This window comes from Vulpes lagopus, chromosome 16 (assembly GCF_018345385.1).
Source record: "Vulpes lagopus strain Blue_001 chromosome 16, ASM1834538v1, whole genome shotgun sequence".
In the NCBI taxonomy this organism is placed as follows: Eukaryota; Metazoa; Chordata; class Mammalia; order Carnivora; family Canidae; genus Vulpes; species Vulpes lagopus.
The window spans coordinates 37,288,338-37,308,404 of NC_054839.1; the positions used below are offsets into that span (position 1 = coordinate 37,288,338).

The 20,067-nt window shown below is 34.5% G+C and overlaps 1 protein-coding gene across 2 annotated transcripts in view; it reads left to right on the forward strand.

The window, feature by feature from the left end:
- Positions 1-20,067, forward strand: part of KLHL1 (kelch like family member 1) — a 356,958-nt gene that overhangs the window by 120,140 nt on the left and 216,751 nt on the right. For both annotated transcript variants that reach the window (XM_041730855.1, XM_041730856.1), the window contains exon 3: positions 13,215-13,351. In XM_041730855.1, the coding sequence (XP_041586789.1) occupies positions 13,215-13,351 (137 nt within the window). The remainder of the gene's footprint in view (positions 1-13,214; positions 13,352-20,067) is intronic.

Below are 20,067 nucleotides of genomic sequence, written 5' to 3' on the forward strand. Positions count from 1 at the left end.
TTAAAAAAAAATACTATTATGCTAATGAATTGGTTGAAAGGGTAAGTTATCAACATATAAAAAATATTTTAATATACATTTCTTTCCTATGTTTAACGTAAATTTTATTATTTAGATAATATATATACATCTAAGTGCTGACTAATAAAAACATTCCTGAAGAATGAAGCTATATTTCTACTATGATAGTGATATTAAAATGTGAAAGTGAATTTGATATACTAGAAATGCATAGGAGGGAACATTTAACATTGAATAACTAATGTAGGTCATGTAGAGTTCAATATTATCAGCTAACTGAGGCAACAATTCTAATAATATACTATTCATATACATTTTCAAATATTTCTATAACATTGCATTAGTATTAGCAAGAAAGCCATTAACAAATAGTCATTATTTTTGAGATATTCAATGTTGTAATATGTGTAGCAAATATGCAAATTATACTGAATATCATCTAAATAACATCTAGATAAAAATTCTATTATAAGAAATATTCTTAATTTGAGAGTGTAACTAAATTTACTTCATTAGCTTATAAATTGGTTAATAGCATATATATGTATATATAGAGAGGGACCCAACTCAAAAGTACATTAGCACATCAGATGCTCATTAATTTTTTTAAAAGAGCAGTGTTTTGTGTAATTTATATAGTTTTATTTTGCCTTTTGTTTGTAGTAATTTAATATTTCTCATTTGAAGCATTTTTAACTAATATACTGAGCAATTCTCCCATGTTAATTATATTCTACATTGCTTTCTTTGTTACTCTTTTTTATCTAGATTGTTAACATTATTTTCTAAGTAATTTATTTATGCAAGTTATTTTATAATAATCTAGATAACTAAGAAATAAAATAGCTTCTTGGTTTCAATTATTGTAAAACATGAGTAATTACTATTTTTATATCTGTTACTCTGAACATTTAAATATTTTATATAGTTAGCAGATATTATAGCAAGTTATTATTGTCAACTATCTATATTTTCCTTAAATGTGACAAGAAAACTTTTAGCCTAAGGCTATCTGCTAAATTCATGCAAATAAGGATTTATATTTTCCTTATACCATGACTTAAAACTTTAGTATTACCCATTTTATAAATAATTTATAGAGTTTTTATTATAAGCTAAACATACATTAACAAATATGTGGGAAAATATGGAGCACTGGAAAAAGGCAAGTGCTGTTTTTAATGATTGCAGATACATTGAACCTCCTTCTGTACACTTTTACACAGTAAAATCGTAATTAATGCAAGATTAGCTCTTTGCTTTAAACAATAATTTTAGCACTAGTAAAAAAGGAATGGATTTTGAAGTTATTTTGTTATATTTTGAGTAGCACAGATGAGTATTGCCTTTGGCAAAATATATATGATGTTATGATCATTAGCACTTGAACACGGGACTATTACAATAATTTCTAAAAATGAAAAAAGAAATAGCTTACATTAAGATCTACTGCTCCTTCAGGAAAGACATTGAAAGCTAATCTTATAAGTATTCACTAAATATCCATTTATAAAGTCATGTATATTTAATTCCACATTATTATCTCATCATTCAAAACTTTCAAGGCACTCCCTACTTAAGGTGATAAATTATGATTGTGAAAGGGTTCTCCACAAAACCCTTTGTTTTTCTTCTGGTTATATTGTATATATGTTTTTGGCCTGTTATAAGTCACAACTATCAATGTATTTATGAAATTCCATGTTTATATAGATACAATAGGTTATTGCTAAGCATATTTTTAAGTAAGTTAGCTTTAAAAAACTAATAATACTTAAGATGATACACTAATAGATTTTTTGGCATGGGAAATAATCAAAATTCTGAATTCATCTGTGCTGTAAGTTTTCAGAGAAATTCTAAAATAAATATAAACTTTTCATAAATGGCCCAGAACAATTGATTAGTGACAAGTGAAACAAAAAACTGAATATAAATCCTTGAGTACTAAATATAGAGAATTTCTTTCTAGGTAGTCTGCCTGTAATCCCGGATGTTAGCTGCTAAAAATTAGACTGACAAGATCAATATTTTTTTTTTTAATATTTTTTTAATTAATTTTTATTGGTGTTCAATTTACCAACATACAGAACAACACCCAGTGCTCATCCCATCAAGTGTCCACCTCAGTGCCCGTCACCCATTCCCCTCCAACACCCGCCCTCCTCCCCTTCCACCACCCCTAGTTCGTTTCCCCGAGTTAGGAGTCTTTATGTTCTGTCTCCCTTCCTGATATTTCCCAACATTTCTTTTCCCTTCCTTTATATTCCCTTTCACTATTATTCATATTCCCCAAATGAATGAGAACATACACTGTTTGTCCTTCTCCGATTGACTTATTTCACTCAGCATAATACCCTCCAGTTCCATCCACGTTGAAGCAAATGGTGGGTATTTGTCGTTTCTAATTGCTGAGTAATATTCCATTGTATACATAAACCACATCTTCTTTATCCATTCATCTTTTGATGGACACCGAGGCTCCTTCCACAGTTTGGCTATTGTGGCCATTGCTGATAGAAACATCGGGGTGCAGGTGTCCCGACGTTTCATTGCATCTGAATCTTTGGGGTAAATCCCCAACAGTGCAATTGCTGGGTCGTAGGGCAGGTCTATTTTTAACTCTTTGAGGAACCTCCACACAGTTTTCCAGAGTGGCTGCACCAGTTCACATTCCCACCAACAGTGTAAGAGGGTTCCCTTTTCTCTGCATTCTCTCCAACATTTGTGGTTTCCTGCCTTGTTAATTTTCCCCATTCTCACTGGTGTGAGGTGGTTGACAAGATCAATATTAATAACTGGACAGCCAAATTATCGATCCTAGAATTAAAGTATATTCAGGGGCTACTTTGTTACAATGTACAGGTATATAATGAAATATCATTTAGCCTATGAAAGCCATTATTAGGAGTAAGTGCATTCGATGGAAATAAATGAGAAAATATTAAATAGCTAACAACCTCTGAGTTAGAAATAATATAATTTATAATTTTTTGTGCATAGTAACAGTGTAGAAGGATATACAACATATCGTCAATAAAGCCTTTTCCTGGGGAGTGGGAATAGACAAGATAAAGGAGGGATTAGCATTTTTTTTAATGTCCAAACATATATTCTTTGAACTCTTTAGAATGAGCATACAGTAATTCATGATCGAATAAAGACTTAAACAAAAAATAAAATGATATCTGATGAAGACAGAAAGTATCATGCTCTATAGACCAAAACCCTGGAAATCTCATTTAAAATCAGATTCTGTTTTCAATTTTGTCTATGCTTGATGACAGATTTAGTTATTTCAGTAATATATTTATCAAGAGTTTATATTTTATTTTTTCAATATTATATTTGTTATATATTACATATATGATTTTAGTGTTTTTTTTTACTAAGCACTAGTATCATAAAAATAATTGAAGCTAAAAGTGGCAATTGAAGTGATGTATTTAGAAACATTTAAAAAATATTAAATGTAGTAAAAGAAATTACTTTCATAAGTAACTTAGATACTCAGATAACTTAGTAACTACTCAGAAGTAGGCAAGTAGTATTGTCTCTGTACTGATGGGAAGTTTATTTACATAGATTTTCTGTAACGACAGAAGAATAACTCGTTTCTTCTATTTTATTAAGTACAACACCCACCTGAATCTCTCAATCAGCTTGGTAGTTAATAAAGCTTTGAACCAACTTCAAGATCAAAAAAAAAAAAATGTTTCTACTGCCTGCTGGTTTCAGTTACCCCAAGTAGTACCCACAACCCCAGGCAGTGCCCATGGTACCAGGCTCCCAGCAGGCTCCCATGGACTCAGGCTTCCAGCACATCTCAGTGTCAGTCTCCTCCCATGGCTCAAGCTCCTAATGACTCTGGCTCCGAATCACTTGCCTAGAACCTAGGCTACCGACAGGTTCTTGTGAACTTAGACCCCTGGCTGGGCCCAGCCCAGCTAGCTACCAGAGATTCAAGCTTTTGCCCACCAAAGCACCAAGCCAGTTCCCATGTATCCATGATCCCTGTCTGGCTCACCCCAGTGTCATGCTGGCCCCTGAGGACCTAGATTCTCCCACAGATTCAGACTCTCTACTTGTCCCAACACCAGACCTGCCCCAGCAGAGAGAACCTTCTGGTTAGCTCCCATGGTCCCAGGTTACAGGTTGACTCTAGAGGCCGCAAGCTCCATGCTTGCTCTAGCATCCAGCCAGACACAATATCCCTAGCTTTCAGTTTGGCTCCCACAAAACCAGGCTCCTGAACTATCCTAAGATCAAATCAAGCCTTATGGACCCAGATACCAACCCAGTGGTCCCTGGTCCCTGATTGGATCCTGTAGACCCAGTACTCATGTCTGCCTATGCAGGTCCAGGTCCAAGCCAGTCATTCAGACTCAGGGCCAGGCCCACCCCAGTGATCCCAAGATCCAGGCCTACCCCTAGAGACTGAGGCATTAGGCTAGTCCTTTGTATACTAAAGTACCAGGGCCCACCCACCTGCTGACCTCATCACCCAAGGATTTTAGCACAAAGCCTGTATGTGGATACCCCCAGATGATCCATCCAGAATCTCTGAATGGGTGGACTGGTAAAGCCATTTGCAAATGGCTGTCAAAGACATTCTGTAAATATTGGAAGAGCCACCTACTTCCTTGAATGCACAGACAATAATGCAAGGCCACGGGATAATGAGCTAAAAAAATACATCACCAGTAGACCTGCCTTAGATGAAATGCTACAAGGAGTTCTTCAAGCTGAAATGAATGGACTCTAATTAGTGACATGAAACCTTGAAAGTATAAAACATACTAGTAAAGCTAAGTATATAGTCAAATTCAGAACAATTTAAAAGTATAATATCATTTAATTTAGAGATTAGAAGACAAAATAAACAAAACTTAAAAAATAATTATTGCTATAATCATTAGTTAATGGATGTACAGTATAAAACAAGGTAAATTGTGACATCAAAACAAAATGTGCAGGGAGTAAAAATGTTTTTGTATGTGATTGAAATTAAGCTGTTATTAGTTTAGAATAGACTGTTATATTTATAGGCTGTTTTATGTAAGCTTCATGGTAACCAAAGCACAAAAACCTAAACTACATATGCAAAAGAAAAAAAGGGAAAGCATAAAATTATAGAAAATTATTAATTCACAAAGAAATATAGCAATAGCTAAAGAGGAAGAAAGAAACAAGGGGGTGCCTGGGTGGCTCAGTTGGTTAAACATCTGCCTTCAGCTCAGGTCATGACCCCAGGGTCCTAGGATCAAGTCCCATATCAGGGTCCCTGCTGAATGAGGAGTCCGCTTTTTCCTTGCTCTACCCCTCCCCTCTGCTCATCTGGTTTCTCTGCCTCTGTCTCTAGCTTTCTCTCTCGAATAAATATATATATATATATTAAATATATATATAATATAATATATATATAAATAATAATATATATAAATTTATAATATATATAAATATATTAAATATATATATATTTTTTAAAGAAACAAAGGACTGCACAACAGCCAGAAAACAATCAGATAGCATTGTAAATCCTCACCTATCAATAATTATTCTAAATATAATTTGATTAAATTGTCCAATCAAAAGGTATAGTGCGATAGAATGGATTAAAAAATAAAACCCAACTATATGCTGCCTACAAAAGATTCACTTCAGCTTTAAGAGCATACATAGTCTCAAAAATTAAGACATGGTAAAAAGTATCCCAAGCAAACAGAAACAAAAAGAGAGCACGTATAGCTATAGTTTTATTAGACAAGATAGACTTTAGGGCATAATGTTGGCAAGAAGCAAAGATAGTCATTATGGAATGATTAATCAATTTGTCAACAGGATAAAATAATTTGTATATATTGTGGCAATCATTTTGCAATATATATGTGTATCAAATCATCACATTTTTACACCTTAAATACATGTTATATATCAACAATATCTCAATAAATCTGGAAGATGGGGAGATAAAAGAAGCTAAAAAACTTTCATTTCATTTTTTCTCCCATCATTTAGATATCATTTTAATGTCGTCCGTATGCCTACTACTGATTTTTAGCAGTACATGAAGCATCTTTCCTTGCATAAAACAAATGTATATCAAACATATATGCCTTGGTCTATTCCTTTTTGGTGATGCAAAGGGATTATAAAACATGAAAGTTTTCCACATGAAGTTTGCAATAATCTTGAGGAGGAAATAATAACCCATATGACAATTAAAGAAATTATAAGAGTTATCATATATTACATTATAACTGCAATGGAAATAAGCAGCTTTGATTCCAAATGCAAGATATAATCAAATATGGAAATGGGCAGTTTTTCAGAGAAATTGTGTGTGGGGTCAGCCTAGTGGAAAAGAACAAGTGTGGTATTTTAGATAGTGAGAATAATATGGAAAAATAGAGAAGTAAAGAATTTGTGAAAATTATGAGATACTGGCCTAAAGTGGAGTCATTTGTACTGGAAATACTGGGAAATTAAGCTGTAAAAGTAGGAAAAAATGGTTATGACAGATTTTGAAAACCACTAGAGAAATTTGAATTTGAAATGATGTGCATAGTTAGAAGCTCATGTAGATCCTTAAAGAGGGGAGTAGCACAATTCAGTCAACAACAACAATAATAATAATAGTATTAATGCTAGTTGACATTCATTTTGATGTATGTGTCAGGCCCTGTTGTAAGCACTTTGAATATACTAATCCATTTTGTCCTAAAAGGGAAGGAAATCCTAAATCCCCCCCCCTTTTCTTACAGAGTTGAAAATGGAGAAATGGAGGAAATTAAGACATTCACCCAAGTTAATAAGAGGTAGTAGAAATACAATTCAAACTCAAGCAACTCTGTAGAAATAATGTATTAACAAGTACAATAGACTGCTTATCATAATTCACAAAGATAATTCTGAAAACTGGAATCACTTCAGAAAATGTACAGAGTGCTCGCTTTGGCAGCACATATACTAAAGAAAATGTACAGAAAATGGGCACAGAAAAAAACTAGTTAATGGTCTAGGAAGATGTTAGAGTTAATCCAGGCATGAAGTGAGTACTATATAGAGAAAAAGATGAACTGAGAAATATTTTGGAGAACTGTGTCATAAGTTAAGTTTTCCTGAAAGCAGAGCTAGAGACTGGAATTCATGTGTGCATGGTTTATTTAAAGAGCATCCTCAAAAGAAAGGGAAAAGGATAGGGCAGAGGAAGGAGCAAATCAAAAATGTAGTCTCAGCTGGAGTCTTGCTTCATCTTTAACTCCCAAGAAGCTCTGGAACATGACTTTGCTGCAGAGTTAGTCATACTTTGAGAAAAAAGACAGCATTTTTACACTCTGCTTTTATTATTCATTGCCATTGGGCTCACCCACAGGATGAGAGTAGGGGAAGTAGTGGAAGTAAGAGGAACAAGGCACATAAACTCTCAGGGAGGCAACTCCTATCCGCCAAATGTGATCTAGGGAAGGGATAGCTGGGACACAAGTTAGGTGATATTATCACTGGCACTGAGGGCAGAGTTGTGCCTCATAAAGGGGATCTGGCCAGAGTAACCACAAAGTCCAATACAAAAGGAAAGATTGATTTTGTGTCATATTTGAGATAGGCAATAAAAGAGGAGGAGGTATAAATAATGACTTCATAATATCTACACTGAAAATTCAATATATTGGTGTTACACCAATTAATAACAGGGAAGTAAAAATGAAAAAAAAGAATCTCACAGAGAAGACTCTGAATTTAGTTTAGAGTACCCTGAAATATTACTGGGCTCCCTGGTGAGCAGTTTCTGTAGGCATTCAAAATACATGGAAAGATTTAAAACCATCATAATGGCAATAATTAAGGCCATGCTCAAGTATGATTCTGAAACAGTGAGTGTTAAGGCAAAAATTTAGAGGTCTGAAAAAAAAAAAAAAACCTAGGGCAGTGAGAGGGTCAAGAAGTAAGGGTATAGAGAGAAGTCAATGAATCATAGGTAAGCTGAGATAAGAAAGTCTGTACTGCCTTAGCTGAAAAGGGGTTTTAAAGAAGAGGAGGAGGTCAACAATGTCAAACACTGCCAATAAATTGGAGTAGGGCTAGAAAAGTTTAATAGATTTGGAAGGAAATAAATTGTGATGACCTCAATGAGAGATTTTCCAGAATGGCTGCATGCATTCATATATTTATATATTTTCTGTTCTTGCTTCCATGGCATTAGTAGAAGTTATATATGTACCTATAAAGATATTACTTTCTGTTATGTGTTAAATCCTTCCTCCAAAACCTAATCCCCATCTCATGTATGACTTAATCTAAATGCAATATAAACTTGTTTGTACTTTTGTTATTGAATGAAAGAATATAATATATTTTGTATGTTATAGCTGATTGAGAAGATTTCATGTAATTAAGATTAAATTCTACAGGTCACATATTTTACTCTATATAGATGTGACCCTGTTACAAGTAAGGCCTTTCTATGTATAAGATTAAACTGGTTAACTTTATGTCGATATACTTCTTCTGCTCTAGGAATGATATGTATCTCTCTGGCTTATGACAGCTTATTTTTATAGCATACAATGTTATATTTAGTTCTTCTGATAAAATTGATTTGACATTGATCTATCTAATTGGTATGTAATACTTGAAATATCTGTGTCTTCATTATTTTGTCAGATTTTGAGAATATAAAGAAATAACCTGTTTAGTTACTAAAGGCTAAATTAAATGTATAACAAATTGATAACTTGGAATATTTTGAACATGTTTGTACCCTAGGCATTAATATTAATCATGGATCCCATAAAATAATCTTTAAATGCATAAGGTATAATACATCGAAGGATTTCTTTTTTCAGTTGAGAGGAGGAATGTCTCTCTTTGTTAAAGTTAGCTTTTACCACGCCCTTCACTTTCATAAAAATCAAGTATAAAGTAGGTAAAATTACAAAATAAATAATTGAAAAAGAGTATCTCTTGATTTGAAAACTATGAAAACTTGTAGATAACAATGTCCTTGACCTTTCTCCCTTTCCTTTCCCTTACAACATTCTTAGAAAGAAAAGGGCATCTGTGGCACGTGGGTGGAACAGTTAGTTAAGCATCAAACTCTTGGTTTGATCTCAGGGTCATGACTGCCCCACATTGGGCTCTGCACTCAGTATGGAGTCTGCTTGGAACTCCTTCTCCCTCTGCCACTCACCCTGCAAGCCCTCTTTTATTCAAATAAATAAATAAATAAATAAATAAATAAATAAATAAATATTTTTTTAAGGAAAGACAAGAAGTGCATCTAAAATTTGCTGTTGCTTATCTTACAGATATAAGCATCACATTTGGTTCTATTGATGTATAGTCCATCACTTTTTAAGTATTTCCTCACTTTCTGGAACAGAAGATGTTCCAGGCTTACTTTATGCTTTGCCTATTTCACCCTATGGCTGGATTCCTTAATGTACATATAGCTGCACACACATGTACACACAGTATTTCTATTTCTTATTAAGGACTGTAAATTTAGACTGATATATCTGAATTCTTTTCTTAAAGATTTATTTATTCATAAGAGACACAGACTCAGAGAGAGAGGCAGAGACATGGGCAGAGGAAGAAGCAGGTTCCTTGCAGAGAGCCCAATGTGGGACTTGATCCCGGATCCTGGAATCACGACCTAAGTCGAAGGCAGGCGCCCAACCCTGAGCCGCCCAGGCATCCCAGTATGTCTGATTTCAATCCAGTATCATAGGATTTATCTTGGTTTCCATTTCCATATTTGTAACTCCATTTTCCATCTATGAGTAACATTTCTCTGATGATCTTCAAGAATGTACTAATTTCCTCTAATCTATTTTAAACAGAAAGAAGTTTCAAACTTTCTAATTTAAACAACTATGAAAAACATACCCTCTTAACCATAATGCATTTTTTTACAGTTCTCTATTTCTTTGGACTGAGAATATATTGTCAAATTTTTACAATTGGAAATCTATATTTCTACTTAGGATTTTAAAGATTTTATTTATTTTAGAAAAAGAGGGAGCAGGAGAAGGGAGAGAAAAACATAGACTCAGAGCTGAGCACAGAGCATGATATGGGGCTTAATCCCATGACCCAAGGTCATGACCTGAGCCAAAATCAAGAGTCTAATGCCCAAATGACTGAGCCACCCAGGCACCACCCCATTTAGGATTTTAAAGTACCTGAAAAATCTACACTCCCCTTAAAATGACAATAAATCATCAGAAAATGAAACGTTTATACCTTTTCTTTAACGGTATCAGAAACTTGTGACATAAACAAAAAAAAAAAATTTAAATAACTAAAAATGAGTATGACACTCCCTTCTTAGCCTCAACTTTGTTTTTTTCACAATGTCTAATATACAATTGAAATTTACAATAGAGGGGGAAAAGCAGAAGAATATAATCCATTGGGAAAGTAAAATCAGTCAGTGGATATCAACCTAGAGATGATCCAGATTTTTAAATTATCAGTAAAGTGCCACCTGGGTGGCTCAGTCTGCTAAGCATCTACATTTGGCCTAGGCCATGAACCCAGGGTCTTGGGATTAAGTCCCACATCAGGCTTCTTGCTCAGTTGGGAGTCTGCTTCTCCCTCTCCTTCTGCCTTTACCCCCACTTGTACTCTCTCTTGCTTTCTCTCAAATAAATAACATTAAAAAAATTATCAGTAAAGAGCATTAAAGCAACTATGAAAAATAATTTAAAATATCTATAGGAAAAGATAATGTAATGAATAAAGCAATGGGAATATAAAAGAGATTTGGAAAAATTCAAGTCACTACGAATCATCTACAGTAAAACACAGAGTAGAGAAAGATTGAAAGAAAATTAACTAAGACCCAACAACTTGTGAGGCACTGTCAATTCCTGAAACATATATGTAATTAGAGTCCTAGAAAAAGAGAGTGAATTGTGTGAAAAAAAAAAAAGGAATTATTTTCAAGTAACTTTTTAAATTTGATTTAAAAAGGTCTATCCACTATTCTACGAAGCTCAGAAAACCATAATCAGAATAAATACCAAGTAACTACATTGAGGTATATCATTGTCAAACTGCAGCATCTTAAGAAAAAGAGGGGAAAAGAGTAAAAACAATTAGATATAAAAGACATGGTAAATCAGGAAAACAATTATAAGAATGAAAGTTCTTTACTGAATTATCTTATTAGTTCTTTGGACTCTGCTTTTTTTTTTTTTCTAGGTAGATGATTATATCATCACCCGCTAATCAACTCATTTTGATTGATTTGAAAACATTTCCTGTTTTCCTGATGATTCACAGTAAAGAATGAATGTTTCTATATTTTCTATTAGAAACATTGGAGCCTAACTCATAATAGAATATTATTTTTCTAGTCCCAAAGGCTTGAATTCTATATCAAGTGAAAATAACTTTTTAAAGATATTTTCTTTTTTTTTTATAAATTAATTTTTATTGGTGTTCAATTTACCAACATACAGAAAAACACCCAGTGCTCATCCCGTCAAGTGTCCGCCTCAGTGCCCGTCACCCATTCCCCCCCACTCCCCGCCCTCCTCCCCTTCCACCACCCCTAGTTCGTTTCCCCGAGTTAGGAGTCTTTATGTTCTGTCTCCCTTCCTGATATTTCCCACACATTTCTTTTCCCTTCCTTTATATTCCCTTTCACTATTATTTATATTCCCCAAATGAATGAGAACATACACTGTTTGTCCTTCTCTGATTGACTTACTTCACTCAGCATAATACCCTCCAGTTCCATCCACGTTGAAGCAAATGGTGGGTATTTGTCGTTTCTAATGGCTGAGGAATATTCCATTGTATACATAAACCACATCTTCTTTATCCATTCATCTTTTGATGGACACCGAGGCTCCTTCCACAGTTTGGCTATTGTGGACATTGCTGCTAGAAACATCGGGGTGCAGGTGTCCCGGCGTTTCATTGCACCTGAATCTTTGGGGTAAATCCCCAACAGTGCAATTGCTGGGTCGTAGGGCAGGTCTATTTTTAACTCTTTGAGGAACCTCCACACAGTTTTCCAGAGTGGCTGCACCAGTTCACATTCCCACCAACAGTGTAAGAGGGTTCCCTTTTCTCCGCATCCTCTCCAACATTTGTGGTTTCCTGCCTTGTTAATTTTCCCCATTCTCACTGGTGTGAGGTGGTCTCTCATTGTGGTTTTGATTTGTATGTCCCTGATGGCAAGTGATGCGGAGCATTTTCTCATGTGCATGTTGGCCATGTCCATCTCTTCCTCTGTGAGATTTCTCTTCATGTCTTTTGCCCATTTCATGATTGGATTGTTTGTTTCTTTGGTGTTGAGTTTAATAAGTTCTTTATAGATTTTGGAAACTAGCCCTTTATCTGATATAGATTTTGGAAACTAGGCCTTTATCTGATATATCATTTGCAAATATCTTCTCCCATTCTGTAGGTTGTCTTTTAGTTTTGTTGACTGTATCCTTTGCTGTGCAAAAGCTTCTCATCTTGATAAAGTCCCAATAGTTCATTTTTGCTTTTGTTTCTTTTGGCTTTGTGGATGTATCTTGCAAGAAGTTACTGTGGCTGAGTTCAAAAAGGGTGTTGCCTGTGTTCTCCTCTATGATTTTGATGGACTCTTGTCTCACATTTAGATCTCTCATCCATTTTGAGTTTATCTTTGTGTATGGTGAAAGAGAGTGGTCCAGTTTCATTCTTCTGCATGTGGATGTCCAATTTTCCCAGCACCATTTATTGAAGAGACTGTCTTTCTTCCAATGGATAGTCTTTCCTCCTTTATCGAATATTAGTTGACCATAAAGTTCAGGGTCCACTTCTGGGTTCTCTATTTATAAGCCAATAAGTATCAATAAGATTGATAAGTACATGATAGATATAAGAGATACATAGATGATAGGTAGAGTACCTCTGTGCTGCATTCTTTTTAAAAATTATTTTATTTATTTATTTTAGAGAGAGAGTGTGCAAGAAGGGGGTAGGGACATAAGGAGAGGCAGAGAAAGTCTTAAGCAGACTCCACACTGAGTGGAGCCTGACACAGGGATGCATTTCAGGATCTGAGATGACAACCTGAGCTGAAACCAAGAATTAGACACTTAACCAATGCAGCCACCCAGGTGCCCTGTACTGCATTCTTCTTGACACTAAGCATTTTGCTGCTTTATATTCATAACCTAAATTAGATTCTATGACTCTTTCAGGCTTGTTCTGAGCTCAGTCTCCGACTATTTTGCTGCCATGTTTACAAGTGATGTTTGTGAAGCCAAGCAAGAGGAGATTAAGATGGAAGGCATAGACCCCAATGCCCTCTGGGACCTTGTTCAATTTGCATATACAGGTACAGTAAAAGAATTATAGCTTCATGTTGATTTCTTGTAAATTTTAGAATTTTAGCATAAGATTTAAAGCTTAAAAAGTGCTTACTTTGTATCTTTTTTCATTTGAAAAGTTATCTAACAAAATAAAATCAGTTACCTTTTCATTTCTATGGAATTACAAATGTAGGTATATATGTATATGTATGCTCTCTTCTTTTCCACAAAGGGCTTAATAAGCTTATAAAAATAAATAGTCATGGAATGAGCTTGAGAGAGGAGCAAAAAGGTTATTAATTATCAAATAAGAATTTTTTTAATGTCCATCCTTAGAGCATTAGGAAGAGAAATAGATTCTCATTTTCTTTCCTTTTAGAAAGTATAGGTTGGAATAATTCTTTCTCCTTGAAATTTATTATTTTAATATTAAAATCTTCACAGAACATTTAATGTGGACCTGACAAACTTAGTTGAAATGGACAATGAAGATACTTACAGTTATGGAACTGACTACTTTTTGAAATTTTTGTTTTCTGATCTACTATGTTGACATTTTCTAATGGCCTTGCACTACATTATATTTAGTGCATTCAAGTGAGTTTGTCAATTTAGCAAACATTCGCTGGATGTTTCTAAGTATGTGAGTATCAGCTATATCCTTGGTGAACAAACTAATGAATAAGATGTCCTTACCTTCCAGAAGTTCGTAGTCCAAGTGGAGAAGAATTAGATGACAGAATAAGTACAGTATAATGTGACACATTAAGACAGTGTTGTAAAGCTTAAACCTGCTGTTCAAAGCATTATCAGGGCTCACATACATTTGAAACATTTTAATACTTTTCAAGATTATTGTGGTAAGGGGAGACATTCTAATAAAATCTTGGGATAGAAGCAAAGGTAGATAGTAAGAATTGAAGTAATATTTTTTTAAAAAAAATGGCATGTGGTTCATTTTGCTAGAATTTTCAGTCATGGTATGAAATAAGAAAAAAGGCCAGGGCCTGATTATCAAAGCAGTGGGACTCTAGTTTAAGGAGCTGTGTTTTTGCAGCCTTCCTGGTTATCAGGAAATATGTGGGCATTGTAAAGATCAGCAACTAGAACTAAAAGGCTATAGGAATAGTAGGAATCTGTCTTCCTGGAGGATTTGGCTTTTCATAGAGAGGAGTTTGCTAATATAACAATCAGTAAATGAAGCCTCTTCGAAGGCTCTGGGTGCTAAATTTCAAAGTAGCAATTTGATGGGCGGATGCAGACATTTCCTAGCCTCAGTTATTTTTATTTTTATTTTTTAAGATGTATTATTTATTTTAAGGACAGAGAGCAAGCACAAGTGCCCTCATGAAGAGAAGGGGCAGAGGGAGAGGGCGAGAGAGAATCTTAAGCAGACTTCCTATTGAGCAAGAAGCCCTACAGGGTTGGATCTCACAACCCTGAGATCATGACCTGGGCCAAAATCAAGAGTTGGGTGCTTAACCGACCCAGGCACCCCTGCCTCAGTTTTTTTTTTTTTAAGATTTATTTATTTATTCATTAGAGACACAGAAAGAGAGAGGCAAAGACATAGAGCAGAGGGAGAAGCAGGCTCCTCGCAGGAAGCCCCATGTGGGACTCGATCCCAGGCCCCTGGGGTCGCACCCTGAGCCGAAGACAGACGCTCAACTGCTGAGCCACCCAGGTGTCCCTGCCTGTTATTTTTAAATTATATTTTTTCAAAACAAATATTGCACTGGACAAAGTTAAGCAAGTAAACATGTATTCAAGGCTGTTGCAATAGGGGAGAGAGACAGAATTCAGTCTCTAATTCTGCTGAAACAAAGCCCCCTTTAGGGGCTAGGATGAGAAAACGCAGATCATCTATGTTTGCTATTTGGCTTTATCTAGAAGAAAAGTAGACTTTTTCCTATCTAAGTGACATAATGTAGTTTTACAACTTAGAGCAAGGCATCCACTCAAATTGTATTTCTATTCTCCCACAAAAATAGGGGTGCTATCATCCTTGAAGTTGACATTTCAAAGAGAATGCCTCCAAGTCCTTGAGAGCAAGGTTCCTGGGTTGTAAAACTGGCAAAAAGATTTTTAAAATTACATCTCAAAGGGACAGATAGAGAATTTATAATCACACATTTTCCTAAGTAAATAATATGAGAAAAGGGAGACCAAAGATCTAAAGTTCAGGAAGTAGTCTGTTTATATCTTGGTCAGGCTGAAGGACCACTAAAACGTCTAGTCAATTTCAATTTGCATACAACCTGAAATAGTAACATAAAGGATTTTTGGATTCCCAGCCAGAAGATAGCAAACATAACCACATTATTGTTTCCTTGAAAGGGAAGAATCATGAACCTTACAGTTTAAGGATCTTTCTAGCAACAGAAAGGCATAATTCCACCCCTTACCGTCTCCATGGCCTGGCAACCTTGCATTTCTCTGCTTCAAAACTAGGTCAAAAGACGCTCATCATCATGCAGCACAAAGTTGGAAGGTGTTTCAAAGCTCCCTGCTGAATGTAACGACCCAGATTTGCTCAGCTTTACAGAGGGCAGACAGGATACAAAGTGGCCTTTCAGTTGCCACTGCTACTTTGGCCTTTGCTGCAAAGTCCATAGCTCCCTGGTGGCTGATAAATTTCTAATTATTAGTTTATAGAAATATTAGATGATCCTTTACAAGCTAATATTAAGAGAACCTTAGGCATAATAAAATACAGAGAGAGAAAGAGAGAGAGAGAAAGAAGAGATCAAGTGAGCAATGACAGAAATGGATAATAGGAGGTATCTGAATATGTGTCCATTTTAGGTAGTGCTCTAGTTAGTTTCTAAGACTTTTCTTGGTAACAGGCTAAAAATAATTGCATCACAGAAGACAGAAAATATGAATGAGCAGTAAAGACACATAAAGGGTCAGCTATTTGGTAATATTTTCTTAAATTTTGAGGTTTAAGAGGCTTTGGAGAAATTAAGGAGGATCAACTATGCAAAGAATTGATACTTAACCATTAGCTGTAGAAGTATTCAGTAGAGATACATAAGATCACTTTAAAATGATTTAAACAGATAAAAACTTCCATGAGACCTGGAAAGTCTGTAAGGTTTGAAAGAATCATAGGGAGCAAATTTATGTTTATTAACTTAGAAATTAAGGAAAAGAATGAAAGGCTAAAGTAGTTTGCAATAAATTTTTGACTAAGATAAGCTTCAGTGATTATAGGGTTTAATAATATTTGATTTGAAGAATGAGGAATTATCCCTTGAAGAATTCCAGGTATTAAAATTTGCACATGGTAAGTCATGGGAGACATCTTCTCTGTCTACCCCTCTTTTCCCCTACTCTAGCAAATTAGAATAAGAAGATGTGGGACCAGGGGCCTGGTAGAGCTTCAGTAAAAACTGAAGCATGTATTTACAGGGTTTTGTTTTTGTTTTCGTTTTTGATTTCTGGTAACCAGGAAGAGTGACCTGGATACCCAGGAGGTGACTACAGTGGTGGGAACAGCTTGAAGAAGATAGGACTATTTTTAAAGGAAAAACATATAATAATAAAAAGGTTAATACTAGATGTATGTAATATAGGATCAAGAAAACCAGGTCTTTGTGTTTACAAAATTAAACATTTTTAGAAGTATAAAAGATTAAGATACAACAATAAAAATGATGACTAATTGGGATCCCTGGGTGGCGCAGCGGTTTGGTGCCTGCCTTTGGCCCAGGGCCCGATCCTGGAGACCCGGGATCGACTCCCACGTCGGGCTCCCGGTGCATGGAGCCTGCTTCTCCCTCTGCCTGTGTCTCTGCCTCTCTCTCTCTCTCTCTCTCTCTCACTGTGTGCCTATCATAAATAAATAAAAATTTTAAAAAATGATGTCTAATTACTACAGTATGAAAATTAGCTTCTTAAAATAGAAGGCACCATGAGGTCGATTTTTTTTACACATCGTCACAGCTCAGGAATGGAAAGGAAATGAAAATTCACACTGTTGTTAGAAATAATTGTATATCTAACATGAGGTTCACATCAATTTTCCAATTTTTAATGAGCTGTTTAGTTTCAAAGTTCTTTTTAAAACTTTTCACTGAATTTTCTTTACCATTTTTAACAAGAAATCTGAGTACAATCTTAGCTATTCGTGGAGAGCAAAAGATCCAAAAGCAACAGTGCATGTTTTAAAATACTGCCCTTTTATAATTGGTGCCTTACATTTAAGGTTTGAATTTTTGGTTGTAATCTAAAGGATATGTAATTATATGACTGTGTATCAGGTTTTCAAAATCAAACCATAATTCAGCTAACAATATTTGAGCACATTGCATGAAGAGAGTCCCACTAGGGACTAGAAGATAAGTATAAATTCAGACTGTATGGATATAGATTAATATAACATAAACCTTTAAACAAATTTGGCGATTAATAAAATTATTAGAACAGGGCATAGTGAAAAAACTCTTAAGATATATGTACCACTGTCCATTTTATGACATTCTCAGTTTTATATAGTGTCAAAAGACCTAAAAACGGCTTTATAAATATTTTCCTACATATATTAGAGCCTCTGTTCTGTATTTTACTCATCTAAGAAAGACACTTGAGATAGTGTTTGTTGAATCTGTAATAAAGCCTATGATTTGAATAATGAAGTCAAGACTGTTCTGGAATTTTCTACAGAACATACACAGAAGCATAGAATCAGAGAAGAGCTCTAATTCTACATACATGTTTATGGTTTCTCATCATTCTACTTTCATATTACTTAGAGAGTTAGAGATGTATAAAACTGTAGTAATTCCATCCCTTAAAAAAGGAAAAGTAAAAAAAAATCCATCCCTTACATTATAAATTTTACAGATGAACATTTTTCCTATGGCTAATTATGTGATGCAAAGCAGAGGCACCAAAACTATTTTTTTAAGAATACATATTTGATATTTCAAATAAGCATTGACAGACTCATCCAAGACAAGTAAGAACTTTGTTGGTCTCCTTTGAATTTACATGAGGGAACAGCATTTAAGAACCTCTGAAGTTCTTAAGGCAGTCCATCAATGAGATAACATAACCTGACAAAGATCAATAGTAAGACAATGAATCTATTACTAGAATGAAACGTCATGACACACATTTAATGGCATTTTCTCTACTGAATCAATGTCCTTTTGTAAAGTTACCCAGTTATGGCGAAGTTTCTTGGAATGGCTTGTGATTGTCATGCCCTCAAAATAGTTTGGGTATCTTAAATTGACAACCATATTGCTATGTAGTGGCTTATTGCAGGTTTGGGTCACGCCTCTTCCTTTGTCATAGCTCAGGAATGGAAAAGAAATGGAAATTTACACTGACGTTAGAAATAATTGTATATCTCATATGAGGTTCATATCAATTTTCTAAATTGTTGATTCTAGTTCCCACAGAAGGCAATGGTACCTAATGACTTAAGCGCAGTAATGCCTAACACTCCTTGTCCTATAAATGCATTGAATGCCTTTTAAGTTTTACTACATGCCCACTATGTACTGTGCCCTGTGATGGGCTCTGGAAGACAATATACTTAATTAAACCCATTTTCTGCCTGTAAGGGACTTTCCACTTTAGTGTATAAAATAACTTTTGTTGTCTTCTTTTGTTATAAACATCCTTTTGATAGACATAGTCTAATATTTCTTCATTAGAGAATGATACAGAGCAAATTTCGAAGGCTATTACATATTGTGTGTATATGTAAATAAATATATTTATATGTAGCTATACATACACGCACGCACGCCACACACACTCATATCCATATATGTGTGTGTGTGTATATATATATATATATATATGCTGAATACTGAATATGTATATACTGAATACTGAATTTATTTATTTGTTTACTTACTTACTTATTTATTTCAGTAAGTATTTCAGTTCTGGCCAAAAAATTGATGATTACATTGTGATAATAAGAGGAAATGTAATATATTTGAAAAGGATGCTCTCAAGTTCACCGTATTTTAACATTGCTTTCAGATTGATAGAAATTTCCTTCTGGTTTATCTTTTACATACTCCCAACTAACTGAACATGCTTGAAAATATACTGTGTTCATTGATGCGTAAGGAAATAGAGTTCTAACAAATGTGAAAGATGGGATTGCAGGCTTACTAGCAAAGTGTCAGGTCCTGTAGAGAACTGATAAGGACACGGTTTAAATAAAGGAAGCTGTCCATCTAGCAGTGGTATTAAGAAAAGAGGTAGAAAATTAAACTGCCAAATGGCAAACCTTTAATCATACTGAAGAGTTAACTTCCTTATAAAAAAAAAAGGTTTATGTGCCACTGAAGTTAATTAAAGTCTTAGTACATGCTAACAAATGTTACGATAGCTTCTGCTTGCTGTCAAACATTTGAACAAAATAAGTACACACATACAAGGAGCCGAGATGTTTAGTGTTCTGCTTTATATTTAAAAAGTATACATCAATACAGCCAGCCTGGACTGAATATTGTAAACTCCCCTCAGAATTTTTTATTGTAATTAAAAATAAATTATTATTTCATTTTTATTACTGGTTTAATTCAAGTGGCATAAATTATGCAAGCACATTATCAGAATATTAGTTTTAATCTTAGAACTTTTACTAGATAGAAAATTTCTGTTCTTAATTTAAGAAATTGAGCCTTTAAAATTAGTTTTATCTATTATTATTACCCATTAATTAAAAATATTGATTTAGTAATTTCCATAGGATGCTGCAATAATCTAT